This window comes from Ilyonectria robusta (assembly GCF_021365365.1).
Source record: "Ilyonectria robusta strain PMI_751 chromosome Unknown BGZ61scaffold_11, whole genome shotgun sequence".
Lineage (NCBI taxonomy): Eukaryota > Fungi > Ascomycota > Sordariomycetes > Hypocreales > Nectriaceae > Ilyonectria > Ilyonectria robusta.
The window spans coordinates 311,646-334,104 of NW_025764445.1; the positions used below are offsets into that span (position 1 = coordinate 311,646).

The window sequence follows — 22,459 nt, forward strand, 5'->3', positions numbered from 1 at the left end:
TCCGCTCCCGATCTCCAGATTCTAGGCGACGAGGTCACTCTCCAGCCCAGCGGCTATGTCGAGCCACCAGCCAGGGAGGCGCCAGAGGAAAAGGAGGAGGCATTGATGGATAAGTTTGCCTCGTTCCGCGCTGAACCTTTCCAGTGATGTCCCCCTCTTCTCGTGCGAAGTTTCGCGGCCTCCAATTCCCTCGACATGTCCGCTAACAAGACAATTGACTCCAGGTTCCTCCGCGAGGTCTCCCTCTACGTCTCTGGTCAGGGGTGGCGAGCCTACGATCGCGTCATTGGCCAGCCCGTCTTCTACCCAGGTTTCTCAGAAAACATGACGTCCATGGTGTTATCTGCGCCTCTCCTGCAGCAGCGCATTACCCAGCTCGCCGAGCACCGCGTCACCGTTGAGGAAAGAGAGGGCATGCTACCCAAGGACGGCAAAGACTACCTCATCAAGCGGGCGCAGCGACTTAATGCTATCGAGACTGGCCTGCAGCAGCTAGCTGAAAAGATGATTGATGATATGATCTGCAAAATGGAGAGCAAAACATTCATCCGCGGTGCATACTACCTGGCTACGCAGCTGTTGACAAGAGCCTACCACCAGGGAATCCACGTCTCCAGCGAAGAAGTCTTGAGACTGCGAAAGGTAGCCGAGGTCGCGGCCAAGAAGAAGCAAAGTATCATATTTCTGCCGAGCCATCGATCACATGTCGACTACGTCTCATTACAACTCATATGTTACCGGTTAGGCCTAACACTGCCCGTCGTCGTGGCAGGGGATAACCTGAATATCCCGGTCCTAGGCAGCTTTCTTCAACATGCAGGCGCCATGTGGATCCGCAGGGCCTTTGGAGACGATGTCCTGTATACGACGTTAGTGCAGTCGTACATTGATACAATGTTACAGGAAGGATACAATTTCGAGTGCTTCATTGAGGGAGGACGCTCACGAACCGGAAAACTCCTTCCTCCCAAATTCGGCATTCTCAGTTTCGTTCTTGATAGCATCCTGTCGGGCCGGGTTGAGGACGCCATCATCTGCCCCGTCAGCACTCAGTATGACAAGGTCATTGAGACAGAGGGCTACGTGACCGAGCTCCTGGGAATGCCAAAGAAGAAGGAAAACTTGGCCGACTTCCTCACCGGAGGTTCTTCTGTGTTGTCGCTACGACTGGGACGCGTGGATGTCCGTTTTCACGAGCCCTGGAGTCTGAGGCAGTTCATTGATGAGCAGCTGTCGAAACTACCTAGTGTACCTGCGGGTCTCGACACTGAGCATCATCGGCCGGAGATACGAGCCTTGCGTGAGAAGATTCTGCGAACGATGGGTTACAAGGTTCTGAGTGACATCAACGACGTTTCTGTCGTCATGCCCACGGCGCTCATCGGCACGGTTCTCTTAACATTGCGTGGCCGTGGTGTCGGCAAGCAGGAATTAAACCGCCGCGTCTCCTGGCTCACTGAGCGTGTCCGCGCCAAGGGTGGCCGGGTTGCTCACTTCGGCAACGCACCACTTTCCGATATTATCGATCGGGGTCTCGAGGTCCTTGGCAAGGAGCTGGTTGGTGTTGTTGATGGGCTTGCGGAGCCTACATACTATGCTGTCGACCGCTTCCAGCTATCCTTCTACCGCAACATGACGATCCATCTGTTCATCTACGAAGCCCTCGTCAGCGTGGCTATGTATACAAAGGTGAAGCAAGGTGGTGCGCCGCATATGCAAGATATCAAGTTTGAGGAACTCAAGGCACAGGTCCTCTTTTTGTCGTCCTTGTTCCGCGGCGAGTTCATCTTCTCCAGCGAAGGTCTCGATGTCAACCTTGACAAGACATTGCGCGGACTCGAGACGGACAACGTCGTCCGTCTGGACCGTGACAGCGAGGGTAAAATTACCGTGGTTGGGATTTCAGATGAGGAGAGAAAAGCGGGAAGAGAAAACTACGATTTCTACTGCTTCCTCATCTGGCCATTTATCGAATCGAGCTGGCTGGCTGCTGTTTCGCTCATGGGACTGACCCCGCCGGCGGGCCAGAATGGGGAGATATGGATCGAGCAGGGCAAAGCGCACAACAGCGCCCAACTGGTAAGCAGCTCTATTCCGATGGCACTTGTCTTTAATGAAGCTAACACGACTCCCTTCCAGCTTGGCAAAACACTCTACCATCAGGGGGATCTCTCGTACTTCGAGGCCGTCAACAAAGAAACCCTCAAGAACTCATATTTGCGCTTCGAGCAAGATCAACTTCTTCATGTGGTCAAATCCAAGGGTTTCAAGATCCCTCCTCGCATCCAACTCGATGCATCATGGCGACCGTCCCGCGACTCTCAGACCGGTGCCCTCCTAGCTGAGGGCAAACTATGGGACTTTACAGAGAAGATTGCCAAGTCCCGCCGAGAGGGCAAGAACCGTCGTGACGGCGCCACTGTTAGCAGTCGCGTACTGCGGCTTACGGATGAACTGGGCCAGAAGTTGTTCGAGGAGGCGGCTGAGGCAGAGCGGAGTGGCAAAGGCAAGGTGCCCAGCCGGTTGAATCGTGAAGAGAAGGAAGCTCTGGGCAAGAGTGTCAGGGATGCAAAGAGGAAGAGAGAACAGATGGGAGGAAGAGCACGTCTGTGAGGTGGAAAGCAGCGTGGGCTAGAACTTGTACAATTTCTATGCATTTAGCAGCGAGTCTTTTTTTTTTTTTGTACAATGCATGCGGTAGTGGTTCGCCTCCATGGAACCCGTAGAATTGAGTATTGGGGTTGTTCGACACCATGTCTTGCAACGCCATGCCATATACACACATATATGCTATATAGTCCCAGGTATACACGACCTTTTTTTATGACCGGCCCATCTCCTTTTTATATATTGTCTCATTATCCTTAAACAGGTCTATCCTGCTCGGGGTATTTTCTTTTTTTAATTCATCAACCTCGTTTCACTCATCCTTGGCCTCTTGGGGCGGGAGGATGATGTTGTCAATCAACCGCACCGCTGGGCCTCCACTGTGTCCCAGATCCTCGCCTTCACGCGGTTTTTCCACGGGCAACATCTTGACGGCACCGCTCAGCACAGCGCCGCGAGCAGGGTCCACCTCATCTATCTCTTGCATCGTCTCCGGGTCCGCGAGCGAAAGGTAGTCAAGCTCAAACGAAACACGCTCCTCTGGGGGCAGGTCGGCCTGCACCTGTGCCACGGCCGCGACGAAGTTGTGTGCGGCACCCAGGATGCTATCCCGGTCGCGGCGCCCAGCAGACTTATACATGGCCTCGGCGGTGTGCAGCGCGCCGGGCAGGACGACGGCCACGGCCCGGCGCCGCGGGCCGAGGTACACGTTGCGCGAGCTCAGAGCGAGGCCATCGGATCCGCGCGTAGTCGGGCCAATGACGACGGACATGGGGAGGAGGAAGTCGCTCACCATGCGGCGGATGACGACGGTCTGCTGGACGTCCTTCTGGCCGAAGTAGACGCGCTCCGGCTGCACGATGTTGAAGAGCTTCATGCACACGGTTGCGACGCCGCGGAAGAAGGTCGGTCGACTGGCGCCCTCGAGCACCTCGCCGACGGGCGTGATGGTGACGAAGCTGCCCTTGCTGTCGACTTCCTGGCCGGGGAAGCCCGAGGGGTATATCTCCTCTGTCGTGGGCGCAAACACGGCCGAGATGCGGCCCAGGTTGCCGCCATCGTCGGCAAGCTCCCGGTCGAGTTTGGCCAAGGCCCTGGCGTCCTCGTCCCAGGTGACGGGGTACGAGGAGAGGTCCTCACGGATGCCAAACTGCGCGGGGTTGACATAGACGCTGACGACGACGTGGTGGTTCTCGCGGGCGGCGGCGCGGATGAGCGACAAGTGGCCCTCGTGCAGCGCGCCCATGGTGGGCACGAGGCCGACGGAGCGGTGGTTGATGATGTGCGGCTGGCGCCAGCGACGGACGGCCTCGACGGAGCGAAGCACGCGGATCGGCGACTTGGGGAGGGTCTGCGAGGCGGACCCGGACGAGCACGCCGACGCGAGGGTGCGGAGCGAGGCGCCGGAGGTCGACACGGAGCTCACGACGGCGGCTCCGGCGCGCGGCCGGGCCTGGTGGCGGAGGAGCGCGGGGAGCATTGCGGCGGCGGAGAAAGAGATGAAGAGGGGGGAGGAGTGAAGCAGGAGACGGCGAGGGGATTGAGCTATTTAATAGGGCAGCAGCAGAACCATTGAGGCCATGGCGCGGACCGGCGTGGCTCTCGTGATGGTTTCTGCGGCGGATTTTTGGGGACGGGGTGAGGCGTTGGTTGGAGGATGGAAAGCCGGTGGAGGCCGAGTTACGGAGTTTTGGCAGGGGCGGGTGCTTATCTGATAAGAGCTACCCTGCACCGACCGCCGTTGTCTTGGGGGGGGTTGTTTCGATTCTTGTCATCGTCACTGACAGCTTTAGCATATTTGCGGGTTTTGTGAACTCGTCGATCTTGTTACAGCCGTGATGTGGTTGAGGTTTTTTTTTTAGCTCTAGATAATTGATTCGGTTTCAAGGCCGAAATGGCGATGGGACCTTAACCTGCTGGTGTACTTCGAGTTGGAAGGCATGCGTCATGTTGAGCGTTGTGTCCCATGAACTCATCATAAAGTACCCAGCCTCTATTAGAGCAATCATTATATATGTAGTGGGATATTATCTCCAGCCCGTGTTATATACACCCACCGTCTTTATACCTCTCCAATCTAAATGCCTATGTTCTCTCCCACATCCCATCCAGGCACAACCAATGCCCCCTCTATTAAGTCCGTGGAAAATGCACCTCTGGATCCCCTCAAAGTTCAGCAACAAGACCATCTGCTTAGGCCATGCCGCCAGTGAGGTTCGCGGGGTTCAGCTTCTTCCAGCGAGTACCTAGGCCGATCAAGGTAGTGATGCCGGTCGCGGCAATGGCCATGGCGAAGGTCACCTTGAGTCCTTGCATGTAGCCATCAATAACAAAGGGAAGTTGAGCATCCGAGAAGACATTTCGGATCTCAGTGGCGCCAGTCAGAATGAGCTTTCCCTTGTCGATACCGGGTGCGTGCTTCATGACGTCAAGGATCATCTGGTTGATAAAGGCAGCTTGGGCTCCAGATACGAGGTATGCACCGCCAAGACCTTGGAAGACTGCAAAGATGTTAGAACGTGTCTCATATTGGGATTGGTACGTGGATGGATAATGACTTACAGAGAAGAACACCGGTGGCGGCGGCAAGATCCTTAGGCGAGACGGAACCCTGGACGGCGATCATGGGGATTTGGAAGGCAGCACCCCAGCCGAAACCGGCAACGATCTGGTAGCCGATCCACTTGCCAGTGGTAGTGTTAACGTCGAGAAGGTAGAGAAGACCAGCACCGATACAGGCAAGGGCAGATCCGCCAAGCAAGAGATGCTGGTAGTAGCCCGTGGCAGTCACCAAGCCACCGCTGACGATGGTGGCGATGGTGACGGCGATAATCATAGGCAAGTTTCGCACACCACTAGACGTGGGGCTGGTGCCGTGGACGGACTGGAAGTAGACGGGGAGGTAGTAGATGGCAAGGAAGAAAGAACCGGCAAAGAGGAAGGCGAAGGCGCTCATGACAAAGACGGTTCTCTGCTTGATGATGTGCATGGGGATCATACCGCGATCCTTCTGGAACCACTGGAGAAGACCAAAGGAAATGGAGATGAGGACGAAGCCAACGAGGAGACCAATCACTACAGATGAGTCCCAGGGGTCAGCCTGGCCTCCGTACTGCACGCCCAGGATGAAGCAAACAGTAGAGCCCATCACGAGCACGATGCCCAGGGGGTCCATCTGCAAGAACTTCTCCAAGAGCGGCGCGTCCTCGGGCACAGCAGCTGCAGGGGTCTGGAAAAAGAAGAAGATGATGAGGGCCGAAACTCCTCCGATGGGGAGGTTGATGTAGAAGCACCATCGCCACGACACATGGTCAGTGAAGGCACCACCCAGGAGAGGGCCGATGACACTCGCGACTCCGTATGATGCACCGATGATACCAGTAAAGGCAGGGCGGTTCTTGGGAGGTGCCGAGAAGGCGATGATGGTATAGGCACCGGCCGCAATACCGGCAGCACCAACACCAGCGATGGCGCGGCCAGTGATGAGGGCCTCGGCGTTGGGAGCAGCACCGCAAAGGACAGAGCCGACCTCAAAGATGACGATGGCGATGAGGAAGGAAATCTTGAGCGGGAAGTATTTGTAAATTTTGCCCCCTGCGATGATGGTTAGTCTTCCGGTCGAAAAGGGGTATTCAGGGGCGGAGCGTACAAGTCGATTGGAAGGCGCCGACGGTCATGAAGAAGGCTGCGCCGTACCAGCCAACCTTATCGAGACCCTTGAACTCATCGGTGATCTTGGGGATAGCAGTGGCAACGATGGTCTGTTGGGACAAGAGTTAGCAAATAATGTTGCGGGTTAGGGGTATTGGGTAGCGTACCATGTCGAGAGCGACGAGGAAGATGCTGAGCACGAGGGCCAGGACGATGAAGAACATCTTGAGGCCGGTCGGGTATTCGCTGAGGTCGACCTCATCCTCGGTGCCGTCGAGGGTGGCCTCGCCGTCTGTCGTGGTACCGTCATCCTGTTGCTTCTTCTCCTGAGAAAGGTCCTCGCCTCGGAGCGTGGAGGCTGTAGACACGGGTCGTTCCGGTTCTCTGGGAACCCCGAGGGTTGCTGATTGCTTTTCCATGGTGATTGTTATCTGTGTGGCTTCTGGGGTCCGCGAATAGGGGCTCCTGTGGTGAAATAAGCTTGATCTGGGGTTAGACAAGCCAAATGCTTAAATGGGTGTGCAGTGTGCTTGCTGGTAGGAGGCTGTGGGATGATCTGGGATCTGACTTATCAACACCAAGGGGGGCGAGCGGCCTGTAACTTTATATCTTGTGGCTGCAATGGCGTCTCGATGGATGATACAAAGGATCTGACTGCCCTCCGGGGACTTAACGGGCCCATAACGCAAAATCCGGTGTTTAGACATGTCAACGTGTACAATGATAGGGCGTTGAATGGGCATAACGCTCTGCGGAGCGGAGCCAGTGTGTAGTCTCAGACTCCACCCGCACAAGGTCCGCACATTGTGCATACTATCTCATATCTCGTAAGCATAGTCCGCACAAGGGCGGCAAGCGCTGACCTCGACGGGATAAGCCTCCAGCCAGATGCGGATATTGGATGAGCCATCCTGATGGGAGATGACGGACCTGGGTGGATCGCGCCGACTCAACGCTTGCAGCGGGGTGGCTTGACGCCATTTGACGAATCCCGGACAGCTGGTCCGCCGTCCGGACAAAAGAATGTGACAGCTGTATGCTATTCCCTGTCAAATACTCGGTGACGACGACGACATGGTGGTTGTGCCAAGAAAGGCCTTTTGCTGTGTTGGATACGAATGCAACGTGCTATCGAGGCTTATTGGGACTGCCGCAGCAGCAAGATAACAACCCTAACTCGCGTCACGGCCCCCCTCAAGCATAACGCCTTGGCATAACAAGGCGATCTGGTTCACTCTGAAAGCCTCGTTTCAAAAATTTCTCACGATTTGTGTAAAGCAATGCGAGGACCGTCATCTTGGGGGGAATCATGACTCACTCGCCGGGAGGAATCGCGGAGAGGAATCATCTTACTGCAGAGATGCGGGAAATGTCTGATGACGGCTGGAGTTAGAGGAGATATGGTGGAGGCAGACAATGGTGAGCCACCAGATGTGCGGTGTGAAGACCGATCCGACGACGTTCGGAAGATGCGGACTTAAGGCGCACGCCCGCCCGTGTGGCTGCAGAATTCCATGTGCGACGATTGTGGTTTGGAGTACAGCCCACGTCTTACTGCCTTCGATCGAGTTTGCAGGATTTGCAACGTTCGCGCCGCTTGCACATGCTCCTGGGCGTGTACTTGGTGCAGCCTTTCCAGGCTGAGTCTGGGCCTCAATGGACCAGGAAAGCCCAACGACATGGATCTGGTGCCCACTTGCCCACTTCCGAAGATCTTGGTGGGTTGCAGATCCCATGGGTGGCATGTCTGCTGCCGGTAAAAACCGAATCAATCAGACGTTGTCGGGGTGTCGCAAAGTTCCAAAGTCCGCAACGGACGGGCTGCGGAGGAATGGCGAGCGGGGTGTGAGGCCAGCGCCAACCGGCCGACGGCTCGGAGCAACGCTGCTGACCAAGTGTGACACCTCGAGCAGGATTTAACCAGTTGTCGACGATGATTAATGCTCCGAACTCCGACGAAGGGTGCGTTTGGGTGTGAGAGGGTTTCAACGTCTGGAAGCGTGGTTGGCTGCGTCGAGCAGGTAGCTTGACGCTAATCAGGCGAGGCAAGGATGGCATCCGCTGCGTCATCGTGAGTCTGGTACGAATGGGCGCGTCTGCGTGAGATGGGATTCCTGCGACGACGAGCATCAACCCAACGTCGCATGGGTGCGAGTTTGAGATGTCAAATCACGGGCGGCTGGTGCCTGTGATGGAGACGGAGATGGCTTCGCCACATGGCCGGCCACATGCAACTCAGCCACATCTGATCTTACCTAAGGTACGTACCTACTCATCCCACATCAGCATCCGCACAAGAATGGCAAAGTCATTCTGTACAAAGATCGGTGAGCCCGAGACTCTTTCTCTCCTCGTTCCCTCCGAGCCTTTGCATTCTTCCGTCTCATCGTCTCGGCGACCTCGTTTCCCATCATGACTAATCCCGGATCTGACCCGGTTGCCATGTCCGTTCCGCTCCGGCCCTTTGATATTCCACTTTACGTCACGAGAATTCGCCAAAAGGGCTTAGTCGGGCCGCCGGCGGTGAAGTCGCCATTGAGTCGCCGTGAATACTCGGCGACGGCATAGACATGAAACGAGCGAGCTGGGTGCTGATAACGAAGAATACTCGATTCCATGAATTTTACTTTTGTCGAGAATGCCCAAGGTAAGGAGAGGTGGCGGGCTTAACATGTAGCGGTCTCGCTGTAGCTTCCTTTGTGACTCCAGCTGGGTCTTCTGGGTGAGACAACAGAAGATCAGCACGAGTGAAGACGCAATATTATGAGGATGGATGAAACAATTCGCAGAGCCGCATGTGCATATATTTAAGTCAAATTATATTCGCTTCCTCATCCCCCAATAGCCAGCCAAGGTTATTCACTCTTGAAATAAACAAGGCGAATACGTCCTGGAAGTAGCTGCAAAACACAATGGCGACCCGCTATTCCGCTGTCGACCTTTCCCAGAACAGGCAATGCCGTATGAAGAACAAAGCTACCCTGCGTCCGCTTCCTTGTGCCATCCACTCCCGCAGGGTAAATTTCCTATTCTGGACTTAACCTCCTCCCCACGTTAAAGATGCCGCGGGAACTGTCGTTGCGGAGGAGGCGCCGGCGGCCTGGTGCAGTCACTGTTATGTTCTTTGTAGGAACTCTGTGTTTCTCGTGGCTTTTGTTCTATTTTCTATTTATTTTTACTCGTCGCCGGTCTTTAAACTCGTCCTTGATACCCTGGCATATTCATGTTCGCTTTTCGTCCCACTGTAGCCCTCTACCGAAACATCGCCTCCAAACTCCCGGATTTGAACATGGCTGGACTATTCGTCAATCTCGAGGCGCCCAACGGCGTCAAGTACGCCCAGCCCACCGGGCTCTTCATAAACAACGAATTCGTTCCCTCCTCCTCGGGCCAGACTATCGCCTCCATTGATCCAGCGTCAGTGGCTCCACACCATCCCGGCCTGTTTCTAGCATGCGTCGCTAACTTACACCACCCTTGACAGCACTGAAAAGGAGATTGCTGCAGTTCACGCAGCCAACGCTGATGATGTAGACAAGGCTGTCCGCGCTGCGCACGCCGCCCTCGCAAACCCCGAATGGAAGCAAATGCCTGCTGCGCGGAGGGGCCTGTTGATGTACAAGCTTGCCGAGCGCATTGAGCAACAGCAGGAGATTTTTGCGACGTCTGAGGCTTGGGACAATGGTACCCTTCCTAGCGAATTGCTCATCTCCGCGAGATCGTTCTAACTCTTTCCCACAGGCAAGACTTTTGCTGATGCCATCACCCTGGACCTCCCTGAAGTCGTCAACGTCATCCGCTACTATGCTGGTTGGGCAGACAAGACCCACGGCCAGACTGTCACAGCAAACCCTCAGAAACTCGCTTATACCATTCGCCAGCCTATTGGTGTTGTGGGACAAATCATTCCCTGGAACTTTCCCCTTTCGATGGCGAGCTGGAAGATTGGCCCAGCTCTGGCGTGCGGAAACACAATTGTTCTCAAGGCCGCCGAGCAAACGCCTCTCAGCATCCTCCTCCTGGCCGCTGCGGTCAAGGAAGTCGGGTTTCCTCCCGGCGTTTTCAACGTCATCAATGGCTACGGCCGGGAGGCGGGATCGGCTTTGGTAGAGCACCCGCTGGTCGACAAGGTGGCGTTTACTGGGTCTACTGCGACGGGCACTCAAATCATGAAGATGGCTGCGGCAACCCTCAAGAACATCACGTTGGAGACGGGAGGCAAGTCTCCTCTCCTAGTCTTCGCCGATAGCGACCTCGACCAGGCTGCCAGGTGGTCTCACATGGGCATCATGTCCAACCAGGGTCAGATTTGCACCGCCACCTCTCGGATCCTCGTGGAAGACAGTGTCTACGACGACTTTGTCGCCCGCTTCCTCGAGACGACCAAGACAGTCAGCAAGGTCGGCGATCAGTGGGATCCCGACACGTACCAGGGACCCCAGGTTTCCAAGATGCAGTTCGACAAGATTCTGGAATACATCGAGATTGGAAAGGCAGAGGGCGCCAAGCTCCTCGCTGGCGGCAAGCCCAAGGATGTCAGCGGCAAGGGTTTCTTCGTCGAGCCTACCGTCTTTGGCGAGGTCAAGGACACGATGCGCGTCTTCCAAGAAGAGATTTTCGGGCCGGTCGTGGTCATCAGCCGCTTCAGCTCCGAGGCCGAGGCTCTGGGCTTCGCCAACGACTCCGCATACGGCCTGGGCGCAGCTGTCTTCACCAAGGACATTGAGCGTGCGCATCGAGTTGCGGCCGAGATCCAGGCTGGCATGGTCTGGATCAACAGCAGCCAAGACTGCGAGCCCGGGGTTCCCTTTGGCGGAGTCAAGCAGAGCGGTATTGGACGAGAGCTGGGCGAGGCAGGACTCGAGGCGTATAGCAACATCAAGGCGGTGCATGTCAACCTGGGGGCTCGCATTTAATGGGTGCCTCTGTTGAGGCTTTTTCGCAGTGGACTCGGCGCTAGGCGTATGCAGCATTGGGAAATGTCAATAAGATCGAATAAAGGACCATTCGCAGTACAAAAATTAATTGGAATTGTTGTTTCATGTGGCTTGGCTGTCTGCGTGTGTGGTGTGTGTGGTGTGCGTTGGACCGGCTTACGGCCGGATTCCCCCACGTCATACCATTCACGCCGGAATCGCGACGGCACGCGACACTCTAACTTAACGTATAGCCTTACACCACAACACTTTCTTTTTCGCAAAGACGGAAAACAACCACAAAATGGCCGAGCATGAAATACAAGAAGCGGACCTACCGTCCTACGACGATTCTGCTAACACTGAAGTCATCGTCGAGAACCAGATCCTCGGCCCGGCTACCCTGTATATTGCTGGCCGTTTCGTGCACTCAAGTGACCCGGAAGCGCCGCCGCTGTATGAATTCTCACACTCAGTTGGGTTCTTGAGAGATACAGACCGCACCGTGAAGGTTGAGCGGGTTGATCAGACTGTCAGAGACCACAATGGCACGCCCAAAGTGCAGACTCGCAATCGGCATCTGTTCGACCTGAGACACCCCACTGCCGGCGAGTTTCCCACCTTTGAGTACCACGCCGAGTCAACCTCGCGCCGCGCACTCTGCTCCCTGGGGATAACGACATTCCGCCCCAAGAGCGGGCTGCTCGCGAGCATGGGCAAGGGCAAGGGCAAGGGATACCGGGTGCACCGGGCCGTACGGGGCGCGGACCGGCGGCACGAGGCGCGGGAAACGATGTTCACGGCGGCCCCGTCCCGAGACCGGGCGGTGGGCTTCGAATGGAGCGACGCCGAGGGGCGCTTGCTGGCGCGGGAGGTCGAGACGGACGAGCTCATGAGCCTGGTGGTGACGGCCGAGATGGGCGCGGCCTTGCGGGATGCGCTGGTGGCCGCCTGGGTGCTGAGGGTGTGGTGGGAGCTGGCCAAGGGGAACTACCGGTCGAACCGCTGGGAGGACAGTGAGTGCTTGTTCGACCCGCTCGCTCCTGTCAGCAGGCCGAGGGCGGGAGTGAGATGGATGCGCTGATTGCTGACGACTGAACCTTGCAGCGAAACGGATACTCGGGAAGAGGAATGGGGAATTAAGCGGGTTGAGAAGGCAAGTTGCGGATCCAGGATGATGAACCGATGAGGAGATGATGCTAATATTGGGTCTAATAGTGGTAATTTTGGGGTTCCTTGACGGATGTCTGGCTGTCCTTGGTATTGTATTTGTACGAAACCGAAGTAGTCCCTGTCTATCCTCGATGGTGCTGGAATGGCCTGCCAACATCCACGCTGCTTCAGATCCTGTATTCTGGATTCTGTCCCTCGACTTGACATGATAGAAGAGCTTCATTTGAGCCCCTCTCATTTCTCATTTGCGGAGTTGTGGAACACCGGCGAGTTCCCAAACGGGCAACTGACAAGCTTCTCACCCACATGTCCAGGGACCCCGTGGCATGAAGGTCCTCCTCTCGTCGTATCTCTAAACAACACACCGTAAGCATAACTAGCAGGGATTCACCACTGCCAATTATTAGGCTCAATATATGTCCCATAAGCTGACCTTGCCATCCTTGGCGCCTGCCGCGACCCAGTGCGTTGTCTTTGCTTGGGCGATGCGCCGATCCTTGACGCTTGTGGTGCTTTTGACCAGTGTCCCGGCGCTTCGGAGAGAAATGCCCATTCCCGATGTATCCGAGGATGTAGGTTGCTGTGGGAGTTTTGAACGCGAAGCATCTTGAATTGTAGATGACGCGGGGCTGGAGAGATCGTTCGATGCAGTGGGATCCGAGAAGGCAACGGCGTAACATCCCACCTGATGCCACTTGAGGACTGCCAACTCCTTCATGGTTTTGGCAGAGTACACTCTCACCTTGGAGTCCCAACCAGCGGTGGCAAATATCCGGCCGTCGGATCGCATCTTGAGACTCTGTTGGCCCGAGTGTTTTGTGTTGACGACCTTGAGAGGGTTTTCCCACTCCTTCAACACCCGAGGCGCAGCTTGGCCGCTGTGCGAGGATGCTTGCTTCAACCCGGAAGATAAAAGGGACTGAGGCTGGGTTGGCTCTTCGTCAATTATCTCAACCACTCTTGCGTTGCTTTGTGGGATAGTGATGGTTTCTTGGCGGCTAGTCGGGATGGGATGCTTGGCGATGAGGGAATCCGCCGAGGACGAAAGGAAGAACGCGCGTCCCGGATCGACGTCCAGTGATAAAATTGGCTGTGAGTGAGCTTGAGAGCGATATGTTGTGATCCATTCCCCGTCTGCGTTGAGACGGTGAACCGACGCATATCCGTTTTCGAAGGCGGCGACGAGGGTCACGGCGTCCTGCAGATGGAAGAGGGAGAGGCACATGGCCATTCCATTTTTCTCTCCCGGCCTGATGGTGTGGATTCGAGTTTGAGAGGGCAAAGAGTAAATATCGATCTACTCGCAAAATTAGCGACAGGGCCAAGTTGTTCTGAAGGCGTCACCTACGGCTTCAGACGCGAGGGTGTTGGGCACGGCGATGAGGATTTCGGACGAGTCATCCATATGACCTGGGCTACTTGAACTGGCCGCAAAGGAACAAAAGTTCATCGTGTTGACTTCAAGCAGGTGAAGAATCCAGGGTTGGGTCCGCGGCGTCGGCACGTCCTCGACGGGCAGGGTCTTGCTGAGATTCTCCTCGTCATCGAGGCTGAGTTTCCAGACGATGAGCTTGTGGTCGCGGCCATGACTACAGGTAGTTAGCATCTGGACATGGGGGTGGTAAAATGACTTAATTCTTCTTACGATATGATCTTGTCATTGCCCCAACCTTGGACTCCGAGAATTGCACTCTCATGCGCCCGCCAGACGGCCCTCGGCCTCATGATGGTGAGGTCCCACACGACGACGTAGCCCTCCGCATCGCCGGTGACTAGGCGGCTGTTGCCTCTGATGAACGTTGCCGAGTGGACTTGAGCCTTGTGGCCGCGGAGAATGGCCTTTGGCGAGGGCGCGGAGTCGGCCATTTTTGATGGTGTTTCTGTCACTGCGGTTTAGGAACGGGCGCCCGGAGAGGATTGCTGATATCTACGGTGAGGGCATTTTGCCAAAGCACGTGAGAGCTTTGGGACCCTGAAAAGATTTTGATCTGAAGCAGGGATTGGCTGACGTATTTATGATTCCTCGCGGCAACCTGCTCGACAGTTTTTTGGTCATGGGCTTTTGGTGATGGGTTTGTCAAGGCAGCCCGTGATAGCGAAGCTGGTGCTCTTGGTCGTGTTTCCATCCTCGGTCTAGCGCTATGGTTCACCGACCCAACCAGCTTGAGTCAGGTGACCGCGTCTTTCAGCTGGAAAACACCCATCGCCAGCGGGACAAAACGAGGCACAGATTGAATTTAAGCTTAAATGTCGGCGTTGAGATGTGCGTGTTTCATGGCTTCGACGGGAGATTTTATGGTTTGGTCAGAAGTCATGACTCAAACAAAGAGTGCGCAGCTGGTTGCGACATCCTCTATGAGCTCAGATCTGGGGTGGAGATTCTGATGCATGTCTCAATGCTGAGCCCAACAGCATCCTAATGTATCTCACTTCAGCTCGGCTTGGCCTTGATTGTCTGAGACTGTTGGGCGGCGAGTAAGTGATCTCCTCCCTGATCCCCCGAGCGCATAAGCTTACCTACTAGCAGAGCGCTAGGAAACGCCCACGAGAGTCTAGACACGCTGGACCGCGCCGTGGGGATCTTGGAGGCTGGATTCCCTCACCTGGAAGCGAGGCCGTGACCAACGGGCATTCTCCTCCACCCTCCCTACTCAGCGAAGCCAGGATTTAGCGGCCAGCGGCTGAAGTTTTGCGTCCATGTGGCAGCGCATCGTGCAGTCGGGCTGTTAGAGGCTGGGTGGCGCGAAGCCTTTAGTTTAATCGCCGTCGCGCTCATCAAACGATGCGAGACCGGCCCGTGCTATGAAAAGAGAGCTTTTCCGAAGTCTTGAGCCTCGAATTGATTGTCTTTTGTCGACCGTAGCAAACATAGCAGCCGCGCGTACGCAGCTTCGCCAACATGGTGTTACTCCAGTCGCTCGTTTTCCCGCTGCTGGCCCTTCAGCCGCTGGTCTCGGCCAACGAACTCGTCGAGCGCAAGATCGACTGCTCCAACCCCAAGGTCAAGTCGCTGGTCAAATCAGCCAAGTCCGTGGCCGGCAAGCAGATCAAGACCTTCTGTTCGTCATACCTGCACTACAAAACGAAGACCAAGACCGTTGTCGAGACCTTCACTTGGACTAACGTGGTGGATGAGTTTGTCACCGAGGGCATCGACACCTTTCTGACCTTTGCCACCACGACAATCTCGGCCACCACGACCGTCATTCGCACCATTGGCGTTTATGAAGGCGTCGAGAAGCGTGACGTTGCGGCGAGCGCCGCCCCAGCGCTCAATCCGACCGCCGCCTCGTCTCAGATCACCCAAGCCCCGGCGTACGACGATGCGGAAGCCGACCCAGAAGACCTGCGCCGAGATATCCAAGAACGCGCCCTTCCCAAGAAGCTCAAGCCCGACTACCGTGGACGTGTACTTGGATCCTCCCCGAGAATCGTGAGCGAGGCCTGCAGCTGCCTTGTGAAGAAACCGACGCTGACAACCACAACTAGCTATTTTGCCATTGAAGAGACAGCTACAGCCACGTATACCGTGGCCTCGGACTCTACTTGGACGACGGTATGCCTTCTCCTCTCCTCTCCTCTCCCTTTATCCTATCCAATCCCAAGGCTTAGTATTCTGACAAGGCTTTCAATCATAGTCCACATACACGAATCATGACTACTCGACCATAAGCGTGGTTCACACCAGGACTTTTAGCAAGCCAACGAATTGCGGCACCGAGGCACAGCCAACCTTCTTCGTGCAGATGCGGGACGCCGACCGCAGCAGCACGGATCAATGGGACAACAACTACCTCGCCTTGATGAGCAGTTCCAATTATCGAGGTCAGGCCGGCGACGCCGTCCTCATGGCCGAAGCCTCCAAGAGCCGCGCGGTTCTCGTCACCATCGAGCCGGGCACAGGCTACCTGCGCGAGGTGCGGAAGGGGCGGTACCTCAACACCGACTACTTCAACGATTTCCAGATCATGTTCTGGAACACGCAGGCGTGGATCGACCTACGTGGGTACCGGTACATCAAGTGCGCCATTGTCCAGGTCGGCATTCAGAGAGAGCTCCAGTGCGACGTTGCGGAAGCCGCCTGGGATATCCACGTTTGGCAGACTTGCCCTATTTACTGGGAGTGGTTTGCGACGCCCATGGTTTTGGGAGCAGAGTTCAGCAAGACCACCCCTGAATGTTTTGAGAAGAAGATGTATGTTGTGGATGCGTGTGCCTGAGAGTTTTCGTTGGACATAATATCAGCCGGATCAGCGTGGGACCATGGGGTCGGATGTACTAGAGACCTGTGGTCTTTGAGGACGCCAAATGATCATTCTACTGGATGTGAAGTGGTTACAGATATCTGATTGGACATATTGAAGACACATAGAAATGAATGAATAGAACCTAACGATGAATGCACTGAAATAATGAGATATTCCACACTATGGGGTTTTGTCCATCTATCCCTCTTGAATCCATCTTCCACTCTTGTGTATTCGTTCCGAGGAAAACTCTATACTAGATACTCAATTCCTACTGTACCTATTCATGAAACCGTATGGGCGTGAAGAGTATATAGACAAGGAAATGTTTCGGGGCGCAATGTTAGGAAATTGGCATAGCGGGCGAATCGTCGATGTCTAATTGGAAGACTTCGTAATCAGCCCATCCGCCACCGTTACGGTAACCTGACGAGGCCCTTAAGGTAGCACCAACTTAGACTAATATTGTAATACTCTATTCCTGTTATCCTTAGATGGCGTGTTTTATGACAGCGCGCAATGTGACCAAGGCTGTGGAACAAATACATAGCCGACAGGGCGACCTATGAAACCGAAATGTTTAAGCTGAGGACACCTCGCAGAGCATGCTGGCGAAAGGATCTACTGTGCTCCAGAGATTGTGTACCCCCGGGAACGATTTAGTTGTACCTCTGTCAGTACGGCCATGGCTCCCGGGAATAACGCAAATGTACTCTGCACAGTGGCAGGATATGTTTGGGCTCAGCCGAGTTTGCGCACAGCGCCAGACGCCTTCAATAGCCAAGCAATACGAGGATTTGACACCGTTCTCGACAATAAACGACGCCGATGACGCGGATATTGGTGGAATACGAACGAAAGCCCGCTCGACAAGGACTCGAGGATCGGGTTGAAGATGACACGCAGCCTGCTCAGTTCGCCACAGATGTCGTGCATCGATCAGGCTGCATAACCCACCCGGACACAGCAGGGGAGCTGGAAGCAGCCTTTGCGTCCCTCTGTGATCCCGGGCCGAGTGATTCATATTTATTGGCCATGTGGCTTGGTTTTCGTCTCCGCTGCACTTCCGTAACGCCCAGATTCGAGGCAGAGACAGTTCCCAGCGCCACGGCTGTCGGCGTGTGCGTGTGGGAATCCCGCCTCTCGAATCACAGCGGCGGCTTTGTCGACCGGCGTACAAGCCTGAGAGACATATTGGCCGCACGCACGCACACACACGCGCCAGGATTCGGTTGCAGATGAGACAGGCTTTTCGGCTGGCCTGGACGATGGATGAGGCTCGGCTATTGGGAGTGATGACGGTGTCTTTGACGCCCCGGTTCATTCTCTTGTGGCGGTTGGCCCTGTCGCCTGTGCTGCCAAGTCTGGCGGTGGAGCTTCAGCCTGCGAGGTCATCCTTCTCGTCCAGATGCCGCCGCAATCTACGATGTGTGGACTCACAGGTCTTAGATGTGGCGGGCCGAGATCGAGTTCATCGCGTGGCGCCCACGAGCACCGCAAAGTGAAGCACTTTTCCGGGTATAATCATCTCCCTCGCCGATCCACTCGCCAGATCTCGATATTCTCCCTTATATCTGTATACACCTGGCTTCCTTGAACGAGGGCCAGGCCGACGACGGTGGCCGAGTACCAAGTCCCAGAGGGCATCATCGTACCCGGTGTTAGCCTCGGTGCGGTGATGCATCATGACGAGCTTCGGAGCCAGCAGACACCGACATTCTCACAGAACTGGAACGACCACCCACCGCCGCAATATTTCGTCGCAGATTTGCCCGCTCAGCATGACTTCGTGGACGACTCGCCGTCCAAGCGGCAAAACATGGCAGCCATCCAGACACCGTGGGATCAACAGCTACGTGCTTCTCCGGCCGACGTGTTTCCTCCACCAACTGCTTCAACTACCGCCCAAAAGGCAATAGCCGTGCCAAGATCACCCCCGCCCAAAGCCAAACGGGTGCGGACCGGCTGTCTGACGTGCCGTGACAGGCACCTAAAGTGCGACGAGGCTCTGCCGGACTGTCTCAACTGTCGAAAACGTGGCCGCGCCTGCAAACGAGGAGTACGCCTTAACTTCCTCGACATCAACGTGCACAGCTTAACCTGTGTGCCAACTTCGGAAGAATGGGCAGGTTCGTTGTTTGACTACTAAATGAGTTGCAGGTGTGTTGACTCCGAGTTCATTAGTCCAATTCCACGACGAGTCTCGCGAAATTGCGTCGGAGTATCGAGGCGGGCTCAGACGTTATGCCCCATATGACTCGGAACGAGAACTTCCACGCAACCTTGGAGTCAACCGACATAGTCTAAACGAGCGACGCCATTCGGAACATGGGACGCAGTCCATGGTGCACAACTTCAGCTCGCAGGCCGTTGACAACTCGGACGACGCAAAGGCCTCTGGCACACGGGCTGAATTTGGTCCGAAAACCTTACCTTCAGAAAAGTATTGGGCAAACAATCAGAACCCTGCTACTTTAGGTAGTAGCTCACACTCGAGAACCACAAGCGATGCATCTAATATCGCCACTCCGTCATCTTCAAGTCAGTCCAACGTCGCATATGGGGCACATTCGTTTCAACACCTCGTCGCTGTCAGGAGAAAACCATCTTTCCGTCGAAGGAGTGATGTATCGGCTGCGGCATCTATCCTTCCACAAGCAACCATCACAGCGCCAAACGAGACGAAGCTCCCCATCAACAACTTGCCGAGTGAAAACCCCACGACGCCCGGACGCGAGTTTCTTAGCACTCCAGAAGAGATTGGGTACATGCAAGTCTTTGTCGAAGACGTGTGGGTGTGGATGGACTCATTCGACAAAGAAAAACACTTCAGTCGTCTTATTCCCTTCTATGCCCTCAAATCGACGATGCTCCTCAACGCATTTCTCGCTTGTGGCGTGAAGCACCTCTCCCTGAGCTCCCCAGACGAAAATGACAAGGCGCTCTTCTACTATAACACGGCAACCTCCCAACTTCTCCGCAGCCTTCAAAACCCAGACCGAAACATGGCGGAGTGTGCGATAACTGCGGTGATTCTCAACGTATACGAAATCATGTCGGAGAAACCGGCTCATCGCATGCGGCACATCGGTGGCGCCCGTGCCTTGATCCTCGAGTGTCGATGGGATGCGAGGAGTACGGGAATCGGGGCCGCGTGCTTCTGGCAAAACATTACCATGGAGGTGTTGATATGCCTTTCAGAGAACTGGCGGACGACTTGGAGCCCTGATGACTGGGGTCTGGACCTTAGTTTTTTCAAGGAGGGAGAAGACCAGGTGACGATCGAGCCAGACGAAGTCTTTGTGCACAGGATCATATTTGTCATTGCCAAGATCGTCAACTTTCGAGCAGCGGCCCCTGGATTTGAGGAAATTTCTCCTCAGGATGAACAGCTTTGGCTAAGAGAGCGATTGGGCCGCTGGCATGAGCTTAAGCGGCTCTGTGATCGATGGAACCACCGCTGCCCGAGGACGATGCACCCGTATGGCTATATGAAGCCATCCAAGTCTACGGGTGATTCAGTATTCCCTTACATTTGGTAACTTAATTTCCCAGACCAGAGAGATCGCTCCACCTAACTGATGTGCTATAGGATGATTAAAACTGCGGCAACTCTCGGCCGCTTGCTCTATCACACAGCGCAATGCATTCTCAGCCAGAGCCACCCCTCCAAGCAGATAACCGATTCTGAAGGAATGAGAAACTTGCAGCTACACCACGCGCACCAAGTTTGCGGCATCGCGGCGTCTACCAAGGACCGTGGTGTCATTCCAATGACGATTCGATGTTTGGCCATCGCCGCGCTTGTCCTGTCCGAGTTTCACGAACAAGCAGAAGTGTTAGGAATCCTGGACAGATTCAAAAACCAAGGCGGATGGCATCTTGGCTCAGTCGAACCCGAGTTGAAAAGAGCCTGGGGCTGGGAACGGGGAAGATTTCCGGTGGCATTAGCGACGAGCCAGCCTGACGACCAGCCACCAGCTGGTAGCCATGCAATGCCGCCGCCCGTACGCGCGCCTGCGATGATGCCAATGCCCAACTCGGACTCGCCGGTAACTGCGGTAATGAGAGTATTGACACCTCCCGGGGTTGCCAATCCATGTGTGAATCCGTTGAGCTTCGCAGACTTTCGTTTGCCGAACCATCCGTATCAGAACTGGTATGAGCCACCGAATAGGACAAGCCCGGGGGTAGCAAATGAGTAGAAGAGATGGAAAAGTGATTCTTTGGCATATATGCGGTTAGTATGTTGATATTTTTGGTGGCCAATATGCTCGAATCATTTTGGAAGATAAAGGGCACCCGCTAGAGGCACGGGACTTGGGTTTGCAGTTATTATATCGCTGATTGATGTGAGGGTATCAGCCAAGACAGGCTTTGATCGTCTTCTACGGAGAAGTTGTTGTATTTTGATGGAAAAGCTCAATATATCATGAAGAGCTACCGCCACCCTGTCCCTGCTGAAAGTTCATGCTATATCCCCCCGTCTGCTCATCCTTGACCATCTGGAAGTTCTCCGTGCTCAGTCCAAACGGCTTCAAGATGCCATTGCCCAGAGTCTTGAGTTTTCCCCACATCTCTCCCATCTCGTGCTCCTGCGCGGCCTTGGTGCGCGGCGGCAAGTCGCGCAGCTGGGCGCGAACGATGCGCATGTCCGCGGCGGCGAGGCCCGGCGTTGCGGCCAGCGCGCGGTAGTCCTCCTCGGCGCCCGCGAGGTTCTGCCAGCCGCCGGCCTCAGAGCGGGCGCGGGCGCGACGCATGAGAGACTTGGAGCGAATGCGCTGGATATCGGCGAGGAGCGCCGTGCGGGCTTCGTCGGCGGGAGATGGTGGCGGAGGAGCCGATCGGGATGCACCCGAGCTGATGATTTCCTCTTCGACGTCGTCATCGTCGTCTTTGGACTTGGACTCTTCATTCCCCGCCGCCTTAACCTCCTTCTCGCCCTCCTTTTCTTTTCCCTCTGGGTTCAGCCGGGGATCCTCACGCTCGAGCTTCGCGAGCCCATCGAGAGCTTCGGTCGCAGACTTGATGGCGTCCGTCCACTGCTCGACCTTTAGATGACATGCGGCAATGTTGCTCTGGATGACAGCGCGAGGGTACAGTAGATACTTGGGACATGAGGAAATGGCGTCGTCGTACTTGTCGAGGGCGTCCTGGTACTGTTTTGAAGAAAAAAAGGCGTTGGCCTCTGCTTTGGCAGTGTTTGATTCCTCGAGGAGGGCCTAGGAAGGTGTGAGAGTGGGTTGAGATGAGATGAAGTTTTTGGATAGATCCGATGAAATGATGATAAGAAAATGGGTTGAATTTAAGGAAAGGATAGATGTCCCAAGGAAAAGAAACCCGAAAATTGCATTTGAACAGTGTACGAGAAAGATTGAATGTTGAGATCGCTATCACACCACATACCGCTTCCTCCTCTGGGGAGAACTTCAGTTGCTCACCGTCTGCCTCATCCGCGGCAGCATCTTTCTTCTCTTTCCCCTGGACTTCTTCCTTCTTCGGCGACTTGTTCTTTTCACCGTTGACTGAGTCTGTCGTTGCCTGCGGTTGTGAGGCCATCTCTATTCGCTGTCGCTGTCGCTGTCGCTGTCACTGTCCTCTGCTTGGCCAGACCTACGCTCTGTTTCGGCTCACACGGTCCTCGTTTGCCACTGACTGCCTCTCAATTGGGTATTTAGCTAGGGATTTTCTGCGGTAATAGGATTCAGCGGAGCGTGGGTTGTGGTGAGTTGCGATGATGGTGATACGGCTGCGAGGATGAATGAGGACACTTGGAATTTGTTCCCGGAGTGATTTTTGTGATATTCATTGAGGGGGGAGCCAGCCCCTCTACTGGAACCCCCGCACCCACTAAGAGTTAGGGGA

General features: G+C 55.2%; 9 protein-coding genes across 9 annotated transcripts; 4 read left to right on the plus strand and 5 right to left on the minus strand.

Annotated features, from left to right (window-relative positions):
• Positions 1–49: 49 nt before the first annotated feature.
• On the plus strand, positions 50–2,767 carry BGZ61DRAFT_39644 (acyltransferase-domain-containing protein). The gene is made up of 2 exons (XM_046242958.1): positions 50–2,079; positions 2,140–2,767. Exons 1-2 carry the CDS (start codon positions 196–198, stop codon positions 2,611–2,613), a joined length of 2,358 nt encoding a protein of 785 aa, XP_046103570.1. The 5' UTR covers positions 50–195; the 3' UTR covers positions 2,614–2,767.
• A 153-nt stretch (positions 2,768–2,920) lies between these two features.
• Positions 2,921–4,087, minus strand: BGZ61DRAFT_478512 (uncharacterized protein; the record flags this gene model as incomplete). The annotated part of the gene is made up of 1 exon (XM_046249019.1): positions 2,921–4,087. One exon carries the CDS (start codon positions 4,085–4,087, stop codon positions 2,921–2,923), a length of 1,167 nt encoding a protein of 388 aa, XP_046103571.1.
• A 713-nt stretch (positions 4,088–4,800) lies between these two features.
• Positions 4,801–6,677, minus strand: BGZ61DRAFT_353053 (major facilitator superfamily domain-containing protein; the record flags this gene model as incomplete). Its single annotated transcript, XM_046240479.1, has 4 exons — positions 4,801–5,108; positions 5,170–6,201; positions 6,257–6,368; positions 6,426–6,677. The coding sequence occupies 4 exons, from the start codon at positions 6,675–6,677 to the stop codon at positions 4,801–4,803; spliced, it is 1,704 nt and encodes a 567-aa protein (XP_046103572.1).
• Positions 6,678–7,549: 872 nt separating this feature from the next.
• BGZ61DRAFT_39667 (uncharacterized protein) lies at positions 7,550–8,432 on the minus strand. The gene has a single exon (XM_046242963.1). The coding sequence runs from the start codon at positions 8,386–8,388 to the stop codon at positions 7,912–7,914; it is 477 nt and encodes a 158-aa protein (XP_046103573.1). The 5' UTR covers positions 8,389–8,432; the 3' UTR covers positions 7,550–7,911.
• A 1,115-nt stretch (positions 8,433–9,547) lies between these two features.
• BGZ61DRAFT_353100 (aldehyde dehydrogenase domain-containing protein) lies at positions 9,548–11,174 on the plus strand (the record flags this gene model as incomplete). The annotated part of the gene is made up of 3 exons (XM_046240483.1): positions 9,548–9,675; positions 9,743–9,942; positions 10,000–11,174. The coding sequence occupies 3 exons, from the start codon at positions 9,548–9,550 to the stop codon at positions 11,172–11,174; spliced, it is 1,503 nt and encodes a 500-aa protein (XP_046103574.1).
• Positions 11,175–11,291: 117 nt separating this feature from the next.
• BGZ61DRAFT_39676 (uncharacterized protein) lies at positions 11,292–12,585 on the plus strand. The gene is made up of 3 exons (XM_046242964.1): positions 11,292–12,190; positions 12,282–12,330; positions 12,393–12,585. The coding sequence occupies exons 1-3, from the start codon at positions 11,479–11,481 to the stop codon at positions 12,412–12,414; spliced, it is 783 nt and encodes a 260-aa protein (XP_046103575.1). The 5' UTR covers positions 11,292–11,478; the 3' UTR covers positions 12,415–12,585.
• Positions 12,586–12,756: 171 nt separating this feature from the next.
• BGZ61DRAFT_353163 (WD40-repeat-containing domain protein) lies at positions 12,757–14,213 on the minus strand (the record flags this gene model as incomplete). The annotated part of the gene is made up of 3 exons (XM_046240490.1): positions 12,757–13,644; positions 13,696–13,936; positions 13,993–14,213. 3 exons carry the CDS (start codon positions 14,211–14,213, stop codon positions 12,757–12,759), a joined length of 1,350 nt encoding a protein of 449 aa, XP_046103576.1.
• Positions 14,214–15,246: 1,033 nt separating this feature from the next.
• Positions 15,247–20,799, plus strand: BGZ61DRAFT_532984 (uncharacterized protein; the record flags this gene model as incomplete). Its single annotated transcript, XM_046253941.1, has 5 exons — positions 15,247–15,903; positions 15,986–16,542; positions 18,203–18,723; positions 18,779–20,132; positions 20,187–20,799. 5 exons carry the CDS (start codon positions 15,247–15,249, stop codon positions 20,797–20,799), a joined length of 3,702 nt encoding a protein of 1,233 aa, XP_046103577.1.
• A 225-nt stretch (positions 20,800–21,024) lies between these two features.
• Positions 21,025–22,153, minus strand: BGZ61DRAFT_494335 (uncharacterized protein; the record flags this gene model as incomplete). Its single annotated transcript, XM_046250753.1, has 2 exons — positions 21,025–21,816; positions 22,001–22,153. The coding sequence occupies 2 exons, from the start codon at positions 22,151–22,153 to the stop codon at positions 21,025–21,027; spliced, it is 945 nt and encodes a 314-aa protein (XP_046103578.1).
• Positions 22,154–22,459: the final 306 nt, after the last annotated feature.

Bases quoted from the DNA above. Each gene is read 5' to 3' on its own strand.
- BGZ61DRAFT_39667 (XM_046242963.1), bottom strand. From the start codon at position 8,388: ATGCTCGTCGTCGCAGGAATCCCATCTCACGCAGACGCGCCCATTCGT.
- BGZ61DRAFT_39676 (XM_046242964.1), top strand. From the start codon at position 11,479: ATGGCCGAGCATGAAATACAAGAAGCGGACCTACCGTCCTACGACGAT. The intron at 12,191-12,281 runs GTGAGTGCTTGT...TGAACCTTGCAG, and splicing joins GTCGAACCGCTGGGAGGACA to CGAAACGGATACTCGGGAAG. The intron at 12,331-12,392 runs GCAAGTTGCGGA...TGGGTCTAATAG, and splicing joins GAATTAAGCGGGTTGAGAAG to TGGTAATTTTGGGGTTCCTT.
- BGZ61DRAFT_39644 (XM_046242958.1), top strand. From the start codon at position 196: ATGTCCGCTAACAAGACAATTGACTCCAGGTTCCTCCGCGAGGTCTCC. The intron at 2,080-2,139 runs GTAAGCAGCTCT...ACTCCCTTCCAG, and splicing joins CGCACAACAGCGCCCAACTG to CTTGGCAAAACACTCTACCA.